Genomic DNA, 17,253 nt, shown 5'->3' with positions numbered 1-17,253 from the left:
TGTTCGTCCTGACTTCAGAGCAGTTCAGAGTCTGACAGGCTGTCTCCTTTAACACATTGTGGTGTTTGTGCCCTTTGCTGTGTGGGTCACTACACAAACACACAAACAGTGTCTGGTACTGGTTTGGACGCAGGAGGAAAACACCATAATTCAAGAAGTCAACGGGCCCTATAGGCAGACTTGTCCTGCTCATCAATACAAGCATTCGCAAGAGCTGCCTTAATATAACCCTTGTGGTTTTGTGCTAATAATACAGCCGTACGGGAGAGTGGGAGAAGATTGTGAACGGATCGATACAGCCTAAGCATGGAATTAATGCATAAAGTTTCCAGAGATGTTTCACTTAGAAGAGTGTAATTGCTCTGTTTAAGCTGGATTTTGTTTTTGCATGTCTGCTGTACTGATTGACGTTTGCTTTATTATGCTTTTTTAATTGTGATCCCCTTGCAACTTTTTTTTGTAATTTGTCCAATTTTTGGCAGGTCTCAATGAAAATAGACATTGGCAATCTCAGGTGAAATCTTGGTCAAATAAAGTTAAATTAAAATTGATTTTAAATCGCAGAAAAAGCAAGAAAATAATGTACTGTTGAGTGTGCTGCTGTATTGTGCTGCCTGAGCTAGGCTGTTAGGATTTGTCATTTGGTTTCATTTAAAATCACCACAGACACGAATATCATGTAATTATTCCTTATGGTGAGATGGATGCATAAAACTAAAAACATATATAGTTGATCGAGTTGTTTTTAAATAGTGGTAAAACAGATTTAGAAGGACACTATCGGCATACAGCATGACACTCAAATGACCCCGCCCTTAAATATGTGTAACTTTGGAACTTTATAATATGTAAATGGGTGAGTTATAAAAAAATGCACCACTTGTGCAGATACAATAGAAGTTGAAATTAGCTTTAGAAACCAAAACTGTCTTTTGTACCATGCTGTAAACATGTTTATTTCTTCTGTAAAGTTGGGCATTTTAATATAGGTGTTTATAGGGATTCATTCTGTTTTGGGTTCAGCCTCAAGTGGCCACTGGGATCTTCCGCACTGGCTTAATGAGCCTTAGAGGTTGCCACTTTTTAAAAACATTTCTGCAGAAATAGCGCAGGCATGCTAACTGTATGTGCATTGGACTTATGAAGAAGCGTATTAAAATATTAAAATTTCACGAAAGTACATGTGTTTTGGAAGTACTTAGCTTGATTAAATAATCTTAGACTTTACTTTGTGAGTTTTGTGAGAGTTTGTCAAGGGGTGTTTTGATATATTTTTGTTGTTGTTAAACATGTCCCCCTATTACTTCAATTCATCATGAATTTTTCAGTTTCTGGATCCTTTATTTAATGTATGTTTAAGAATTCAGCGTAATCTACGGGTGAGTAATTGATATACACATGTTCATTGTGGAAGTGAATAATTCCTTTGAAGTTAAAAAGCACAATTTCTGTTGTTTGCGTGTGTGTGTGTGTGTGTGTGTGTGTGTGTGTGTGTGTGTGTGTGTGTGTGTGTGTGTGTCACTTACAGGCAGGCCTCTGGGTCCAGGCTCCCCAGTCTTTCCTCTCCGTCCCTACGGAAGACACAAGAAAAAAAAGAAGATTAAGATGAGTGAGTGACGATGCAACAACAGGTGTGTCTGGGCATACATGCTGCCAGCAATTAAGGCTAGACAGCAACTCCTGTCGCAGTCTCTAATTTGCTTTTAATTAACAACAAGAAAACAGCTTAATTGCTGCACCCCGTGTGGCCCACTAGTCTTTGTTCCCTCCTCTGGTTTACTGCCTCCTTTCCAGCTGTGTGAGTCCCTCTGTGCATCAATCAACCCAAGGAGCACATACAGCAGCAAACAGGCCGAACCAGCCAGTGCTGTCCAGCATCGCAAAATGAGGTCAGGGGGAAGCCACCATTTTGAAACATTTTTGCTTGTTTCAAGGCATTTTTTGTGACATTTTATGAATTGCGAGAGGCCTTGGTGCTTGCAAGTCTGCGAGTCTTGAAAAGCTGACATCTTAATGAGATGTAATGCGATCCGAACCAAACCAAAGTTGGTATAATTTACATCAAGAGGGTTTATGTCCTCGTGAGAAAAGAGGATAAAGCTCTGTGGATATCCTTACAGCTATCCTATAAACTGGCAGAGCATCACTGGCTCTGTGTTATAAGGAGGGCCTGGAATTAGCTGGCTTTCACACACACAAGACGGATGTAAAATCAACTCAATTAGGAGATGGTAATACTCTGGCCAGTATCAATTCACTGTACGACAGTGTAATCAAAGGCAGAAGTATGAGACAATGCAGATATCTGAATTACAGCTACACATGATTACCTCTTTCTAATAGGAGTTTCATCATCTGACACAATTGCTATATTGGAGCATTGTATCTCTCTCTTACTGTACGTGTCAGTATGGGTGACACAAAAACACTCCTTTCCTCCACCGAGTTAGTGCTGGTGTAGATCTGTGGAGAGGCTGCTAAAAGAAAAGTAGAGAATCGCAAAGCAACGCCCCCGAATCTTTCCTTCTGACACTCCATGTACTTTGATTAACTGGGTCGAATTTGACACGTACGTTTGCCTGCACACACAAAAAAGACAAAGGAAGGAACCTCACTGAGAGCGATTGCTTTTAATCATCTGTTTGCATGTGCGCTCATGCTTACATGCTGTGTGTTTCTGTGTTTGTAGTCCACAGATTACAGGATTAATGAAAACAGGAGAAGCCAAGGTGTAGTACAGTAAACATTAACCTTAATAATGACACAGTGGAACCAGTGTGTGTCTCCTTATGGGAAATTGCCCGCTTTCAACTGTTTGATGTACCAACAAAGGCTCGACCAGCACCTTTTGATCATCTGTGTTAATGTCGCTTTGAGAATACATGTGCTTTAATGTTAGCATGAATGAGCACTATTGTCGAGCCGTGCTGACGTGCAGAAATAGCACCTTTAAACCCTAAAATCCTTTGCTCCAAATGACTGACATCATATTGCACCGGAGCAACCTCTAAATGTAATTGAGGTTGGCTTTGTGGCTCAGGAAAAAGTCATAGTGGCAGGCTAAGTATTCAATGTATGCTTATGCATCAGGGTACCATATGTAGATTCAAAACGCATCACTTTTGTGTAAAAGGTCTATTTCTCACAAACAAAGACAGTGTTTAGGTGAGGGTGGATGTTGTTATTTTCCCCTCTTTCTCTGAAAATGAATAGGCTGACACTGAATCAGTGCAACGTTTGCAAAAAGTTCAGACTGTTTGTTCTAGCCTCATCCCCTCTCTGCTGCCCTTTCTCCCTTGAACTCGACAACAAAAGCAGATTACATAGATAAGTAATTTAGCTAATGAATATTTCATATGCTATTATTCCAAGCAGGTTATGAATTATGCAATTTTCAAAATTATTTTTCCACATTTGCCCTTAAAGCTCTTTTAACAGCAAAGTGCATACTAATTTTATGTCCAAGTATTTACATATCATCATTAAAAACAAACAGTGGTGCGCTGGATCACAGTTTTCAGTGAACGAAATCAGGAACTAAATGGCGACTCCATCTTCTTACATTAAGGCCTGAAGCTTACTTGTTCCGATACCTACAAGTAAAATAATGGCGCTAATAAAGTGGTCTGTTGCGTATGCTTTATTTCCACATCTGAAAAAAGCCCTTTAGGAAAGATATTCTACCATTTCAAAAACCAGAATTGTGTCGTACAGTCTGCTCACAAAAAGAAAAATCATTTTAATCTTGAATTACTGGCTTTTTTGTGTCACTGGATTTATATTCACTTGCCAATTTATTAGACAGACCTTAAACTAGTGCTTTATAAGACAACCACCCTGCTGTAAATCCCAGTTTCATGATGATTAGAAAGGCCCAGATACACCAAACTTAAATTAAAGAAAAAGCAGTGACGAAGGCCAAGTTGCACATCACCTCATGTCGCCTGTATCTGGGCCAAAAAATTTAACTTGAACACACCACATCTGACGAGCCAACTAGCACGTATGTTCTGCACCCGCATGAGATGAAATTACCCTCCATACTAGCAGGTGGCGATAGTTGTTATTCGCCATTCAAAATGTGACACCTCGAAGACTGTGGATATGAAAAATGTGACACATTCATGAAACAAAGCAGTGCTTTCCTACCATTTTTACATCACTATTGTTCGACACTTGGTGGTCTAAAGTTGCTTGGCTCCACATGGCCATGTTGTTGTGAAAATATTATTGTATTGGAATGATGAGATGTAGATCAGGGTTCCTACAGTTTAAGGCATGTTAGATTCAAGACTTTTTAATGCCACTTGGAATTAAATTGAGGACAAATTTTACAACTAGGGACAATTTTTCCCAAATGTTAACTGTTACGTAAAACTTAACTTTGTCTCATAGTGGAGACAAGGGTAAAACAGAACTTGCAAGTTCCTGGCGTTTGTTGGCAAGATTTCTGGGCAATGTTTTGTTTCTCATTCTGCATTTGGTATTCCACTGCCTTGGTTCTCATCTTGCAGAGTCTGGCAGTTTTTTTGCATAAAGTACACAGAGCCTCCTATGCAATGCCTTGTACAGATGTCGGTGAAGACATGAAATCTTGGTTAAATAACCAATTTTCAGTGAATTTACTTTGCATTTTTCAAAATTTAAAAGATTGCATTTAGACACTGTACTACAAACTAAGCCCTTATTTTTCGATTAGAGAAATCCATGCCTTTTAATACTTTAAAGATGAAAAATTAGAAGAGCCTTCTGTGTGTGCCCTCCTGACTTTAGTCGTTTTCTTGCTTTCCTCACTTCAATTTCTCTTCCTCTGCGCCAATTTGCTTAAGCTGAACAATCAGAGTGATTTCTCTCACCGATGGGTTCCACTGCTGATTCAACATGCTCTGCTGTTCGAAAAGGTCCAGTTTCTGTTTAAGCTGATGTAGGGATGTGGTGATTTGGGGGCTGTAGCTTTGTGGTGCAGCTGAATTGTATTTCATTATAATAAGAAGTGTTTCTATCATTTAGTCTAACTTCGCTGATATAAACAGGTTGGTCTTATGAGGCTGCTGAGTGTAAATGAACTCGCTTGTCTATGTTGAATGTCTCTATGTCTTTGCTAAGATATTTATTTAATATTCATAAACACAAAAGCCCAGATAATCATTTTTACTATAAAGCAATCTATTAAAGAGACTACACCCAGTCACCTTGGGGTTAAACTGACTCTTCTCTGTACAGAGGACCTCTGGTTGCTCTGGTTAGCACCCCATCCCCAACAAATCTGTGCACAGTGACAAGAAATAATTAGTCCGGAGCACAGCTGTCATCACCGTTTACACTCAGTTGACTCTCCAAACTGAAACACCTGCCAGTGACACAGTGAGATAACCACCTCTGAGGGGACAAACTGGCCCTGCAATACTGAGATAATCAAGATGCCAGCAACTGCTCTAGTGCCCATGAGCATCCAAATACTACAACAATACACTTAAAAGATTAGTCTTTGGTACATGTGCGTAAAGTGTTTCAGAGTACTCGGGGTCTTAAGTTGAATTCTGTGTTAATGCCATTTTAATGATTTAATCTAATCTAAATGTCATGTTTGGACCTCTGTTTGTAAAAGTGCAACTTAAGGGAATACTGACATTTGGAATTTAGGTCATTTTATAATTATATTCAGTCATGTCAGAGATTTCTTTCCTCAGTTACTTTAAACTGTTCGTTGGTGTATTGACATTGCAGAAAACAGTAAATGCTTATGGCATAAGCTAAAAAAATCAACTTTTTTTAGAATTTCGACATTGCAGGTAATTATAAAGGTAACTTTATATGTATTCTTGTGCAGAAGTGGGGTTTTGTGTAGGACTATCATTATTAGAGTTAGTAATATTAATTTACAGTTTATTCAGCCAAAAGTAAGACAGCATTTGGTTTAGTGGTAGGTTCAAAGATTTTTAAGGTATGAAATTTGGACATAGAAGAAGAAACAAAATAATTAATTTAATAAGATATTGGTAATTGTGACCTCACAAATTCAAATTTGAGACTCTACATACTTTTACGGTCTTATATTTATAAAATGGAATTTCAAACATTTTAAGACTTTGGAGACATGCAGACGCCCTGTGCATGTGTGTTTTCCTAGTTAAAAATGTAGACAAAACACCAAAAGAAAGAGTCAGAGGTGAATTGCAGTCCAAGCAGTCTCTAGGCAACAGGGATGAACAGGAAACTGAAATTGAAAATTTTGACTTCAAAAAAGGAAAGGAGGAAAGAAATAAGTGTATTTATGTATTTATGTGAAAACAAGAGATATGCGTGAGAACAAAGCAAAAAAATGTGTCTATGTAAGAAAATTTTAGCCTGCAGTTGGACTTAGGTCATTACCTAAATGGCTTGTCTGATCTGCTACATCCAAGCCAGTTTCATAATTAAAGGGATAATTAGCTTTGTATCAAAATAATGTCGGTAGTTGTGGTAAACTACATCTGTACATCTGCATTGTCATATTGCCCGCCAGCCAAGTTGCCTCCATGTTCATCAGGAGTCAGACCTGCCCCTCTCCCCGTAATCTGGTTGAACAGTAAAAGTAGGCAGTGCTAATCGAACATAAACCAGGATTCTTTCACTGTCTATTCTCTAGCCTCAAATTTGTAGACCTGTATTTCGCTGTAATAGCGATAGTTTGTAAACAGGAAGCGGGCGTCATACTGCTTCTTGCACAGTGAAAACGGAGGCAGAAAATAACAGAAATCAGTAAAACAGTAAAACTAAGCAGCGCTGATCAAATGTAAACCAAGATTCTGTTACCGCGTTGCATATTTCTCATGATAAATGTTTTCAGAAACACGTTTTAATTTTGACTGTAATTGGAGTCAGGGTTCTCTATCTCTTGAGCAAAAGCATCCCTTTTTTTTCTGTTTTCTCTGGTCGTATGGCACCAATTTAAGAAGTATTTGTATCTTTTCCACTGCATAGACATCTTTATTTTTATTAAAAGGCCATCCTTCCAGCTATGAAATACTTCTTTACCACCACCTATGTATGCCAAAATGCCGTAGTGTAATGTGCCAACTTCATAACTATAACTGAAATTATAGCAGAAAACCAGCCAGGGGTGTCTGTGAATCTTTTCTTTTAGTTAAGACAACCTTGACTTTCATTTCCTTTTCTGTTTCTCCATCTCTCATTCATCTCTCCCTTTGTGTATAATATCCCACCTCTACAGCTCTCTCCTGTCTCCTGTTTTTCTTGTCATGTCTTCTTCCTTCTCCTGTCTCCTGTCACTCGCCCCGTTTCTCCCTCACCCAACTTCCAGTGCCTGTTGGATCACCCTGGCAATCTCTGTTGCTATGCAACGCTCAGTGTCCTATAAATTTGACAACATCCTAGTGCTTGATTATTATTTGAGCGCTGCAGTGTGAAGCCCCCCTTCAGGTCATTGCAGTAGATTAGAGGGAGGGAGAGAGAGGAAGGCAAGGAAGGAAATGAGGGATGAGAGGGAGGGAAGGAGGTGGAGAAAGATGAAGGGATTGTGGAGAAGAGGAAGGGGAGAGCATCAGTGAGAGATGAACTAGCTTCTTGAGTGAATGAAAGATGGGCTGGCTAACACATATTCACAAGCACTATTTATCTGTTCCACTCTAAAAACCTGCAAACCATATAACAGAGGTATGAAAAGCGCTCCACATTAACTACTAATTCAATAATGGTGCTAGTAAAGCTAGAGTGAGTACACATTTGAGCTGGGGCTACAAGGAGACCTGCGTAGATTGACAGCGTATTTTCAACTCCAGACTTAATCCGCATGGATCCCAGCCTCGACCGGCTTCAACTCTGCTGCGAGTTGTAAAGTGCAAAAGGAAAGCACAGACATGGGGCCCGGCTCAGTCCTGCAACGCAAGCCCCCAATCTGAGAGCAAAGTCAACAGCGACAGTGACACACAGCGGAGGCACTCGTTTATGATGACTCCATAATCCTTATCCCAAATGTCAACATGTTCTCTGAGACATTCCCTGTCTGACTACCCATACTGGGATAACACAGTGGTATAAAACGGAGAGGCCAGAGCGTGTCATATTTTTTAGCAATAAAGCAGATATACCATCAAGAAGCCACATAATCCACCTGACAAATGCCCCTGTCAAGAGGGGTCAGTAGATAAGCTGGAGGAGCCTTCCGAAATGAACACCGTAGCTCCAAACTCAAACCTGACACAGAGCACAGAGGGACAAAATGATTCTTTCTCTCTTATTCAGGGACTGCTCACGGTTCAGCATTTATGATTTTTTTTCACTTGGTCAGGAATCAACTTGCCAAATATTGATTTTTACTTGCCCATATGCAAATTGTTTTATTTATTAGCGGTAGTTAACCTTTTGAAACCTTGGCAAATTGCCCTGATTTCTTTCAAATAAATACAGGAAGAGGGCAATGAAAGAGAGAAATGAAAAAAAAAATGAACAAAGAAGAAGAAATATAACAAGAAATGTACCAGAAATAAGTACAAATAAACTTAATAAACAACCAAAATGAACAAACATGAAAGTTAAAAAAAAAATGATTAAAAACTATGTATGTTATGTATATATATATATATATATATATATATATATATAAAATAAAAATAATTTTAAACATATAATTCTGAAATTTAGAAATATAGTTCTCTATAAATTCTTCCTTAGCTTTTAAAAAATAATATTAATAAAATAATTTTCCAATTCTACTAACATCTTGGTATTTGCATTTGTTGCTAAGCTGCTTATTGCCTTTTCCCCCTGTTTTTGAAAAAAAAAAAAAAAAAAAAAAAACACCAACAAAAAAACAATCAATTTGCTTAGGTTTTAAAGGTTTAATACTTGCCTGCTTTACCTGCCTGAGTGCAGCACAAAAAAGTGACGTTGACCCAGGTTTTAAAGGGTTAAATAAATACAAAGACTGTCAATTTTTGAAACTTGACATGCCTTTGAAAAACGAACCCGTTTTATATCTTTCGCTCTCAAGCTTACAGCAAATGCACAATAATTAGTCATAGATTCACCCACATCCTTTAATGCCACCCAAATAAAATTTCTGTTTCCAGGATTATTGAAATACTCTTTCGCATTTCAACTCTTAAAACTGTCTGTACCCTCCACTATTTTCTGTCTTCTATCTTATCTTATTTTAAACATTTCATCTTTAATTTTTGCTTATTTGCCTCTCGGTGCAAAAAAGTGACTATCCCTTTTTGCTATATACATTAATTCTCTTTTAAATTTTAAATCCATTTGCTTTTTACTTTGCAATTCCAATTGAAGCTGTTCTATATATTTGTAAGACCCACAATATGACTGTATAAGTGAGGTTTTGACCTTGAAGTTAAGGAGAGTAGTGCTTTACTGACACACATTGTTCATAATCACTTATTCATCATAGCCTTGTTACACCCATGACACCTTGACCAGCTAATCACCAGAAATCTTTGGTACATTGCTTTTCTTTCTTCTGCCTGTCTCATGTGTAACACAGAAGTTTAATGTCCTGCAGGGGAAACTATCTGACATTACCAAAGCCAAGTTGGTCTGCGACAATGTTATGTGGCTCATGGGAGAGATGACCTTTTCTTGACTGAAAAACTCACGTGCCACTCCCACTCTTTCTGCCTGAGCTGAGTCCCGTCTCCCTCTGGGGACATGCACTCAGGCCACCTGAGCCTTTTGTCTCACTGCTGTACTGCGTTTAACTGGGACTGACTGTGTAGCTTATGAGCAGCAGCTGTATTTGCTTGGAAAACAAATGTGTACAAAACAGTGGAGAGGATAAACCATCATAATATCCTCATGATGTTTAACAATTCACAGAACAAAGAGAAGATGCTGTACTTTAACGAGGGGCCAAAGACAAAAAAAAAAAGTCATCCTTCCACATGAATCTTGAAAGAATGATTTGGACACGAACAGTCCAAAAATACACATGGACATCCAGAGGTGTGAACTTGTGTATTCACACCCAAAAAAGACACAAACACAGACAGACAAATGTGCACATGCTGCATGCACGCATAAACACACGTATGAGAAAGTTTGCAGCAGCACAGCCTGTCACGATATTTATTCCTGAGTGAAAATGCTTGTCTGCTTCCGGCCTCCGAAAGATGAGGGGAAGAAAAAGGACAGAAACCTTACAACCAAATGCACTAAGCTGATTCTCTTGTTCCCTCAGTCAAACTTAAATTCCCTTTGGAACACTTATTGTGTCCAGATTCAAATACAAGTTACAGACTATTACTCACACTGCCAGCAAAAGCTAATTTATTCTGTAATTAATTCTGAATGTCATCCTTTTCCCTTGCAAATATTTTCTGATTTAAAATTTTGCACCATGAACCACAGGAATCAGCAAGACTAGAACAAAACAGCATAAAGTATGCACAAAGGATCCCTCAAATATCAATATTTCGGCAACAACCTCTTTTACATTGTTTAGCTCAACTACAATATGCGTCTATTACAGTTTACTGAAAGGGATTTTTTCTCAAATGAGGAGGAGAAAAATTATGGAAAATCTACAGTATAATTGTTCATTGTGATTTTGTATTTCAGAATTCTTAGCTTAACCTCCATTAATAATATTTTCTCACACATACATCAGTCCAGCTGGTTCTGGGCGTTGCTGACAAAATATCAGCTGAGTATCAGTTGGAGAAGGGGACAAATATTCAGTGACTTCACACCAACTATGCAGCTCAATATGCTGCAGTTGACAGAATTCTCACAAAAGCTCCTTTTCACTGTGTCAAATCAGCTAGTAATGCTCCTGAGGTAAATATTGATTATCCCGCTTGCTTGAAATGTCACAAAACACAATGCAGAGACCACAGCCTCACCTGCTCCTGATTAAGGATCCAATTAGAGACAGACAGTGCAAATTCCCTACTTGTGACTGCCCTCGCTGGATGCCATCTTAGGACACTGCACAAGCTCAGAAAATGCCTGGGCACTGGAGCTTGCAGAGATCCCTTGCACTTGGTAAAAGCCTCAATAAAATAGGATTTGTTCCAGTTGTTTACTGAGGGTTAAGAGGAGCGGCCGGGGCAGGAAGAGAACGGCAAAGCCGACAGCTGCCTGGCAGGGGCTCAAATGCAGCTTAGCATTTTTCACCATTCTGACTGGCACACAATGCTCTCTTTAACTCCCAGCCATCTAAATATTCAGGGACGTATAAAGAGATGGCTGACACTGCAGCCGACTTAAGACACAGCTCAGCTGGCCAAGATTGCACCTATAGTCTCTTGGCTAAAGCTTTCCATGAAGGCTTTCCTCACAGAGACTCAATCGTGGAGCCCACGTGACTAAATGGTGATTTGTTCATGTGCCACTAGATGGCAAACTAGCTTCATCACAAATTTTGTAAACGGTGGGGGGACAGAGCCAATGAGGAGACTGTAAGCTCTCTATGAGAGAGGATAGATGTCCTCAATGCATGAATGTATGATGTGTGTTGGGTAACATCCCTAATTAGGCAGTCTGGCAATTAGGCACTGAATACCGTAAAGGAGATTTTTCTGTCGAGGGCTTTACAACGATGAGAAAAAGAAGGAAATAGACAAGAGCAAGAAGCTGCATGAGAGTGACAGAGAGGGACAATCATTTTCATACCGCATTATGCCTCTTTTCAACTGCCACACAATACAAGGGGACACAGGTGGCATTACAAGGGTACCCAGTCAAAGACGGTGGCATATCATCGGGTAAAATAACCATTACAGAGCTACTTCAGCAAAGACCAAAATCCTCACTACCACATAGTATGCAAACACGAGAGCCAAAGGCAAACACAGGAAATGCAGACAGTGGATGTCTGCGGAAACTAAGCCGAGGCAGTCCCAAGGGAGCCTCGGAACAGCTCTTTACAGCAGCCACGTCTCTACCACGTCTTCACGGATGAGTTTTAAGAGCTCATTGATTTTAACAACTCCTAAGGAGAGGAAAGAGGAGATCTGAATTTGCATTTTTATGTGGTGAAGATGATGAATCTATATTAAACCATGAGCTCAATTCCCACCTATAGGCTGAATGTCTGTGTGCAGTGTTTCCATCTGAGCTGGGTACCTCTCACATTGGCTCCTCATTGGGGCCGCCGTTGCCTCTTGAATGTTCTCATCTCCTAATGGATGCTGTTATTAGTCTTGGCTCTTAGAAATTTCACAGTCTCATCTGGACTTTTTGGCCGAATTATTCATCCGGAGCAGATTGCTCCCGTCCTATGTTTACAGATACTGAGTGTTTCATTAATGCATTATCCAACAAGTGAATAGGAGAGGCTGAAAATCGACTTTGAATAAACCCTGCTTCATTTTACAAGCCAAATATTTGAGGTCAGAGAGAATACACTGTGCAAAGATCCACGGGGCGCTCACTCCGGGTACTGTAGCCTTCAGCGAGTCTTATGCTTCATATCACTCACCACGCATAACAGATTACACTAAGGTCCCACACACAACCATCTGTATAATATCAGGCCACTGTAAATGCGCTGCTCCCTGGCATGCCATTAAAGTGGACACAGATGAATGTTTCTAAATTGGTTGCGGGCAGGATGAGAGTGTGAAGAATCAAAGTACGGATGGCAGACTGTAACAGCGATGCAGCCTCCCACTGCCATGCCTCTGTGTTCTGCAGTGTTCAGAGCTACATCTCCTCCCCGTCCAGCCTCCTTACCCCCCTGCACTCTCCCTCTGCTGCCAGACTTCTACGGAGCTTACTCGGAGGCATGCTTCATTCCATCTCGGATTCAAAATGCCCTTTTAAAGGTATTTACATTCACAGCATTTCTCAAACTGTCTCCTCCTTAAACTGACCTACAATGCCAGGAGAGAATCTTTGTATATTACTAGACTGTTTGGAGCCAGAGAACCCCACTGTTTGGATGACTGAACCCGCAGTGTGGGCCATGACGCCTAGAACAGTCACTGGGGCCACTCACCTCTTGTCCACTGACATACCTCGATGAGTCCAGCGAATTCAGTTCAGCCGACCTCATCTGACACATGACACTCCATTAGTGTTGCTACGACCTGGCACACATTGAAACAACATTTGAAAATGTTGGCGAGGTATTAGACACAGGCCAAGGGGATGGTGAGTTCTGACACTGGAGCAGCAAGGACACGTATATTGCTTGCAGTGTCCCTGTTGTGCGGTTCAGCTCCGTCTCAGGAGAAAGTCGTGAGGTTGTAGATGTGTGAATGAGGGCCATGCCCCGGCCAACTATAGCAATCCTATCTAATGCTCAGAGGATGTGTTGACCTACATTACCCCTTGTTGAACATCAGCTTTTTACACGTATAAATACACACATCATCTTACAGTCGCAAACATACACGCGCAGTGACTATGAAAGCTGTGTGCGATCAAAGTGGCCCTCTCTAAGTCCTGCCCCTTATAACCGTCCCTGTAATTAATTGGCCAATTAATGTGTGTTTATTCTGGACACCCATGGATGTAGCCATACCAGGGCTCTCTGGGAAAGACGAGAGTCAGACAGATAAATCAAAGCTCTGTGCATCTGTCCTTGCATGTGCCAAACGCTTCCCCCTGTAACCCTCTTCTTCCCCAACTGGGCCCAAATGTGAGACCTTTTCATAGCCAATCAGGTCAAATCTTTGTTTCATCCTGTGTCCCAATGCACTTGACATTGACAAGATTAATTGCCTTGTGCTGTGGGCAAACGTGCCACCTCCTGGTGTAATACAGGTGTCAAAAGCGTGGCTCTCTGGATTTTTCTCAACATGACTTTGGACACAGAGAGAGGAATAACCTACTCCGTTTTGTTCAACCAAGGGTTAACGTATCCTCCCCCTGCTTGTAAAATTGCACCGGGTGTAAATCTTGCCATAAAATCTCAGCTGTGAGCCCCGCTGACCTGTAAATTCTTCCTCTCCGTGTTACTCTGCCATTGAGCTTCAACGGGTCGGGCCACCACTGTAACTACATATCTACATCACGCTACTGTATTTAAACACCGCTTTAAAGACACACACCATTAATATGGTCACCAACTGTGTCTCAGTGCTTAAATCTACAATTACAGTTGCTCTATAGGTGCTATGTGTGCTTACACAGTGGTATTTGTTAGATTGCATTATAAAATGTACCAGAAAACAACTAAAGATATGCCAAGGTGACACATGCCTGCAGGAAAAAGTAGCCTTAATTATATGTACACAACGTTTACACATAGCCATGATTTATAATTTCTTTATCTTCAATGGAAAAATAGGAATATGTATATTAAGATATGAAAGTAACAGATCTGTGGCACAGATCAAATCTGACTGAAGGCAGTTGGGAGAAATGTATATACAAAATCATTATAGCTGAGCCGGACAATAAAAAGCATGTCTCCAGTCAAATAGCTGCTGTAATTTCGTGCATTTACTGTATCACCCAAATCAGCAGCAGCCTCCCATGGAGAACTTCTGGCAGGAAGGCTGGTATTCTCACCAGGGACTCGTTACTTAATAATCTCGCCCTGCAGGTGCTCTGGTAGAGGTCAACAGTCTGTTACAGTTGCATCGCTGTTCATGTCTGCCTCCACCTATGGAGCCGGAAACCGCTGCCAAATGTTCCAGTCCCCACACGCCGAACCATAACTCCTTCCCTATCACTGTCACTGCCTGCTTTGGTCTCTGCAGACAAACAGACTGATCCAAGTGAATCTGAGCCAAGTCCATCAGAATATAATATGAATATTATATATACTGTGGTGGCTCAATTATCTCGAAACAACATTTGCTCGGCCCTGTAGAGGAGAGGCATCTAAATTCCAGTTACAGCATGCATTTAGTTTTTAGAGAATGGCGTACTTTTTCAAAGCAAATTGGGTTAAATGACAAAAGCTATTTACTGAGCAGCGAGGGTGCATAGATTAAGTTTTAAAGTAGATGAATGTTATTGTATCTAATCTGACACTAATGTTTTGACCGGCATTATGCCACCTTCTATAGAGACTTTCAGGATATTGGTGCTCTGTTAAAAGGATTCCTCTGTCCATGACAATATGTCCACACAAATGTACATATTTAAAACATAGTCAAGCACATGTGCCTTGTGCTGAAAGAAAATGAATGTTAGTAAAATCTAGTATAGTTGTTCCCTGGGATAAAACCATAAACTTTATTAAAAAAATAATGTTTGTAGCCACTGTGATGTCACACATTTATGTCTATAGTGACCATATTTGGACAAGCAGATGGAGCTGAGATTCCAGCTCATGGCCATTTGCTGCATGTCATCCCCTCTCCCCTCCCCTTTTCACGCTATCACTCTGTCCTATCTAATAAAGGAAAAAAATCCCAAAAAATAATCTTTAAAATTTAAATAAAAAAAAACTCTGCTTCTTCAGTCAGTGTTAGCTTAATTTTTCAGCCTTGGAGGTTGCCGCTTGTACAAAATATTTGAGCGTTAGTTAGAGCATCCAGTGGACAGACGACCTTTGAGACATGTGCTAGCGCAAGGGTGAAGGAGCACAAAATACAGAGAAAGATATGCCTGTCCCTTTGGTCAGGATGTATAGACAGCTGTCTCAGTCCTTCAACACCAGGCTTGAATGGAAACTGTAAACACCACTATCACTTCCAAAAGACAGCAATTACCTCAGTCTTTTGTGGAAGTGTGGACCAGTCCAGTTGCCAAGCAGAGAGAAGACAGATGATTTTTTCCTACTGTTTTGACAGATTATATCCATGCCACTTTAAAGTGCCCAGGCAGCTGTTGTTGATGTTCGTTACATTGTCTCAAAATTTTTGACAGAACCAAGAGCGTGCCTGCACTACAATTACTGACAAGCATTGATCTGGGACTGCGCTATCACATGATCCGAAGTGATGACAGCTGACGAATGTGATGTGACAGCAGTTGAAGTTTTGAGATATAGACTGGTATTATTTTACAAACAGCCATCTCTGCCATATAACTGGAGGAGAGTCTCTTTACTGAGAAACTGTCTTCAACAAGTGAACATCATGTTTACACCCAAGTTGTTCTCTGGTTTCTTTCAACTTCCGGGCATAAATATCCCATGACTTCACTGATATGCGCTTGTGGGAAAATAAAAAGCACACTAACATAAGGCTCCATGCTGCTGCATGTCTACGGTCAAATGCTTTAAAGACACTTTTAGAGGAACCTTATGCGCCTGCATCTGTTACAAAGAACTATCTTCTTCTATTAACATACTTCTGTGAAAAACATAAACATAAAAATATCTTTACATTCTAATAATAATAATTCAAAAGAGGAGAGTGACTTGGAAAAAAATAATTGATGATGTGTCGGTCACCGTAATTAGTGACCACAGGGAGCTGATTCAGCACAGGATGAATAACCTGTTAGTAAAATCAAAGCGCTGCCTTATCTTGGAGCTCCACTCTGTAATGTTTCTTCAATAGCCATCAATAGCCTTGATGGATTCTTTTCTCTGTGGTATTGGTGCAGCGCATCATATCATTTAGTGGGAAAATGATTTCTCCCAGATTAGAAGTCTCTGTTTTAATGGCTTTTCCCTCCACCAGGTCATCTCATATGGCCTGGCTGGCAATGGTCTCCAAGCCTTTTCACTTTTATTGTGACTTTTGTACCTTCTTATCTCCTTGACATATGAGGCAGCCATCTCATGTGGCATGGTGTCATCCGCCTACTTCCCCAGCTGACGTACACAGACGAATATTTCTGTGAGAAACAGGAGCTATTTAACAGGAGAGCGATACTAGAGACAATCGGGAGGCTGCCGGTTGAGAATGTCACCTCTTACCTTACGGTAAAGCCTTTTGCAGCGTCAAAAATCACAGAAATCTCCTCGCCTCATGCACAATAAAAAGACACCAGCTTGTTTATTACCAAGCTGCAACTCACCAGCTATCAATCCATATTATTTGCCAACTGTGCCAACTAGTGCACTCTCTAAGCAAAAATAACTAAATAAATAACCAACCAACTAGATTTAAATAAATAAGTGAATAAATCAGTAAGAGGATCTACACTGCATAATTCATTTGAAGAGAACACATCCGTAGACAGAGCAGTTGCACTGTTCTGCTTCCTCTAGGGCTTGCTGGAGTTTCATCATCTCTGCACTAGCACAGCTACAGTATGTCTAATAAGAACAAACACTGTGCAGCACATCTGTCAGACGTGTGCATTTTCCAAAGCAGGACACGAGGAATCCTTGACACAGTAGAGGCCCTCGGCTGATTAAAGGGGATTTCAAATGCTTTGCATTTG

General features: G+C 40.3%; 1 protein-coding gene across 1 annotated transcript in view; it reads right to left on the bottom strand.

Moving 5' to 3' along the window:
• Window positions 1-17,253, bottom strand: part of LOC121954674 (collagen alpha-1(XIX) chain) — a 123,470-nt gene that overhangs the window by 56,764 nt on the left and 49,453 nt on the right. Inside the window, exon 17 of the mRNA XM_042502335.1 lies at window positions 1,527-1,571. Coding sequence (XP_042358269.1) covers window positions 1,527-1,571 — 45 coding nt within the window. The remainder of the gene's footprint in view (window positions 1-1,526; window positions 1,572-17,253) is intronic.

The sequence above is a fragment of the Plectropomus leopardus genome, chromosome 15 (genome assembly GCF_008729295.1).
Source record: "Plectropomus leopardus isolate mb chromosome 15, YSFRI_Pleo_2.0, whole genome shotgun sequence".
NCBI lineage: Eukaryota > Metazoa > Chordata > Actinopteri > Perciformes > Serranidae > Plectropomus > Plectropomus leopardus.
Note: the sequence above shows the minus strand (reverse complement) of the source record. Positions and strands in the feature narration are given on the sequence as shown.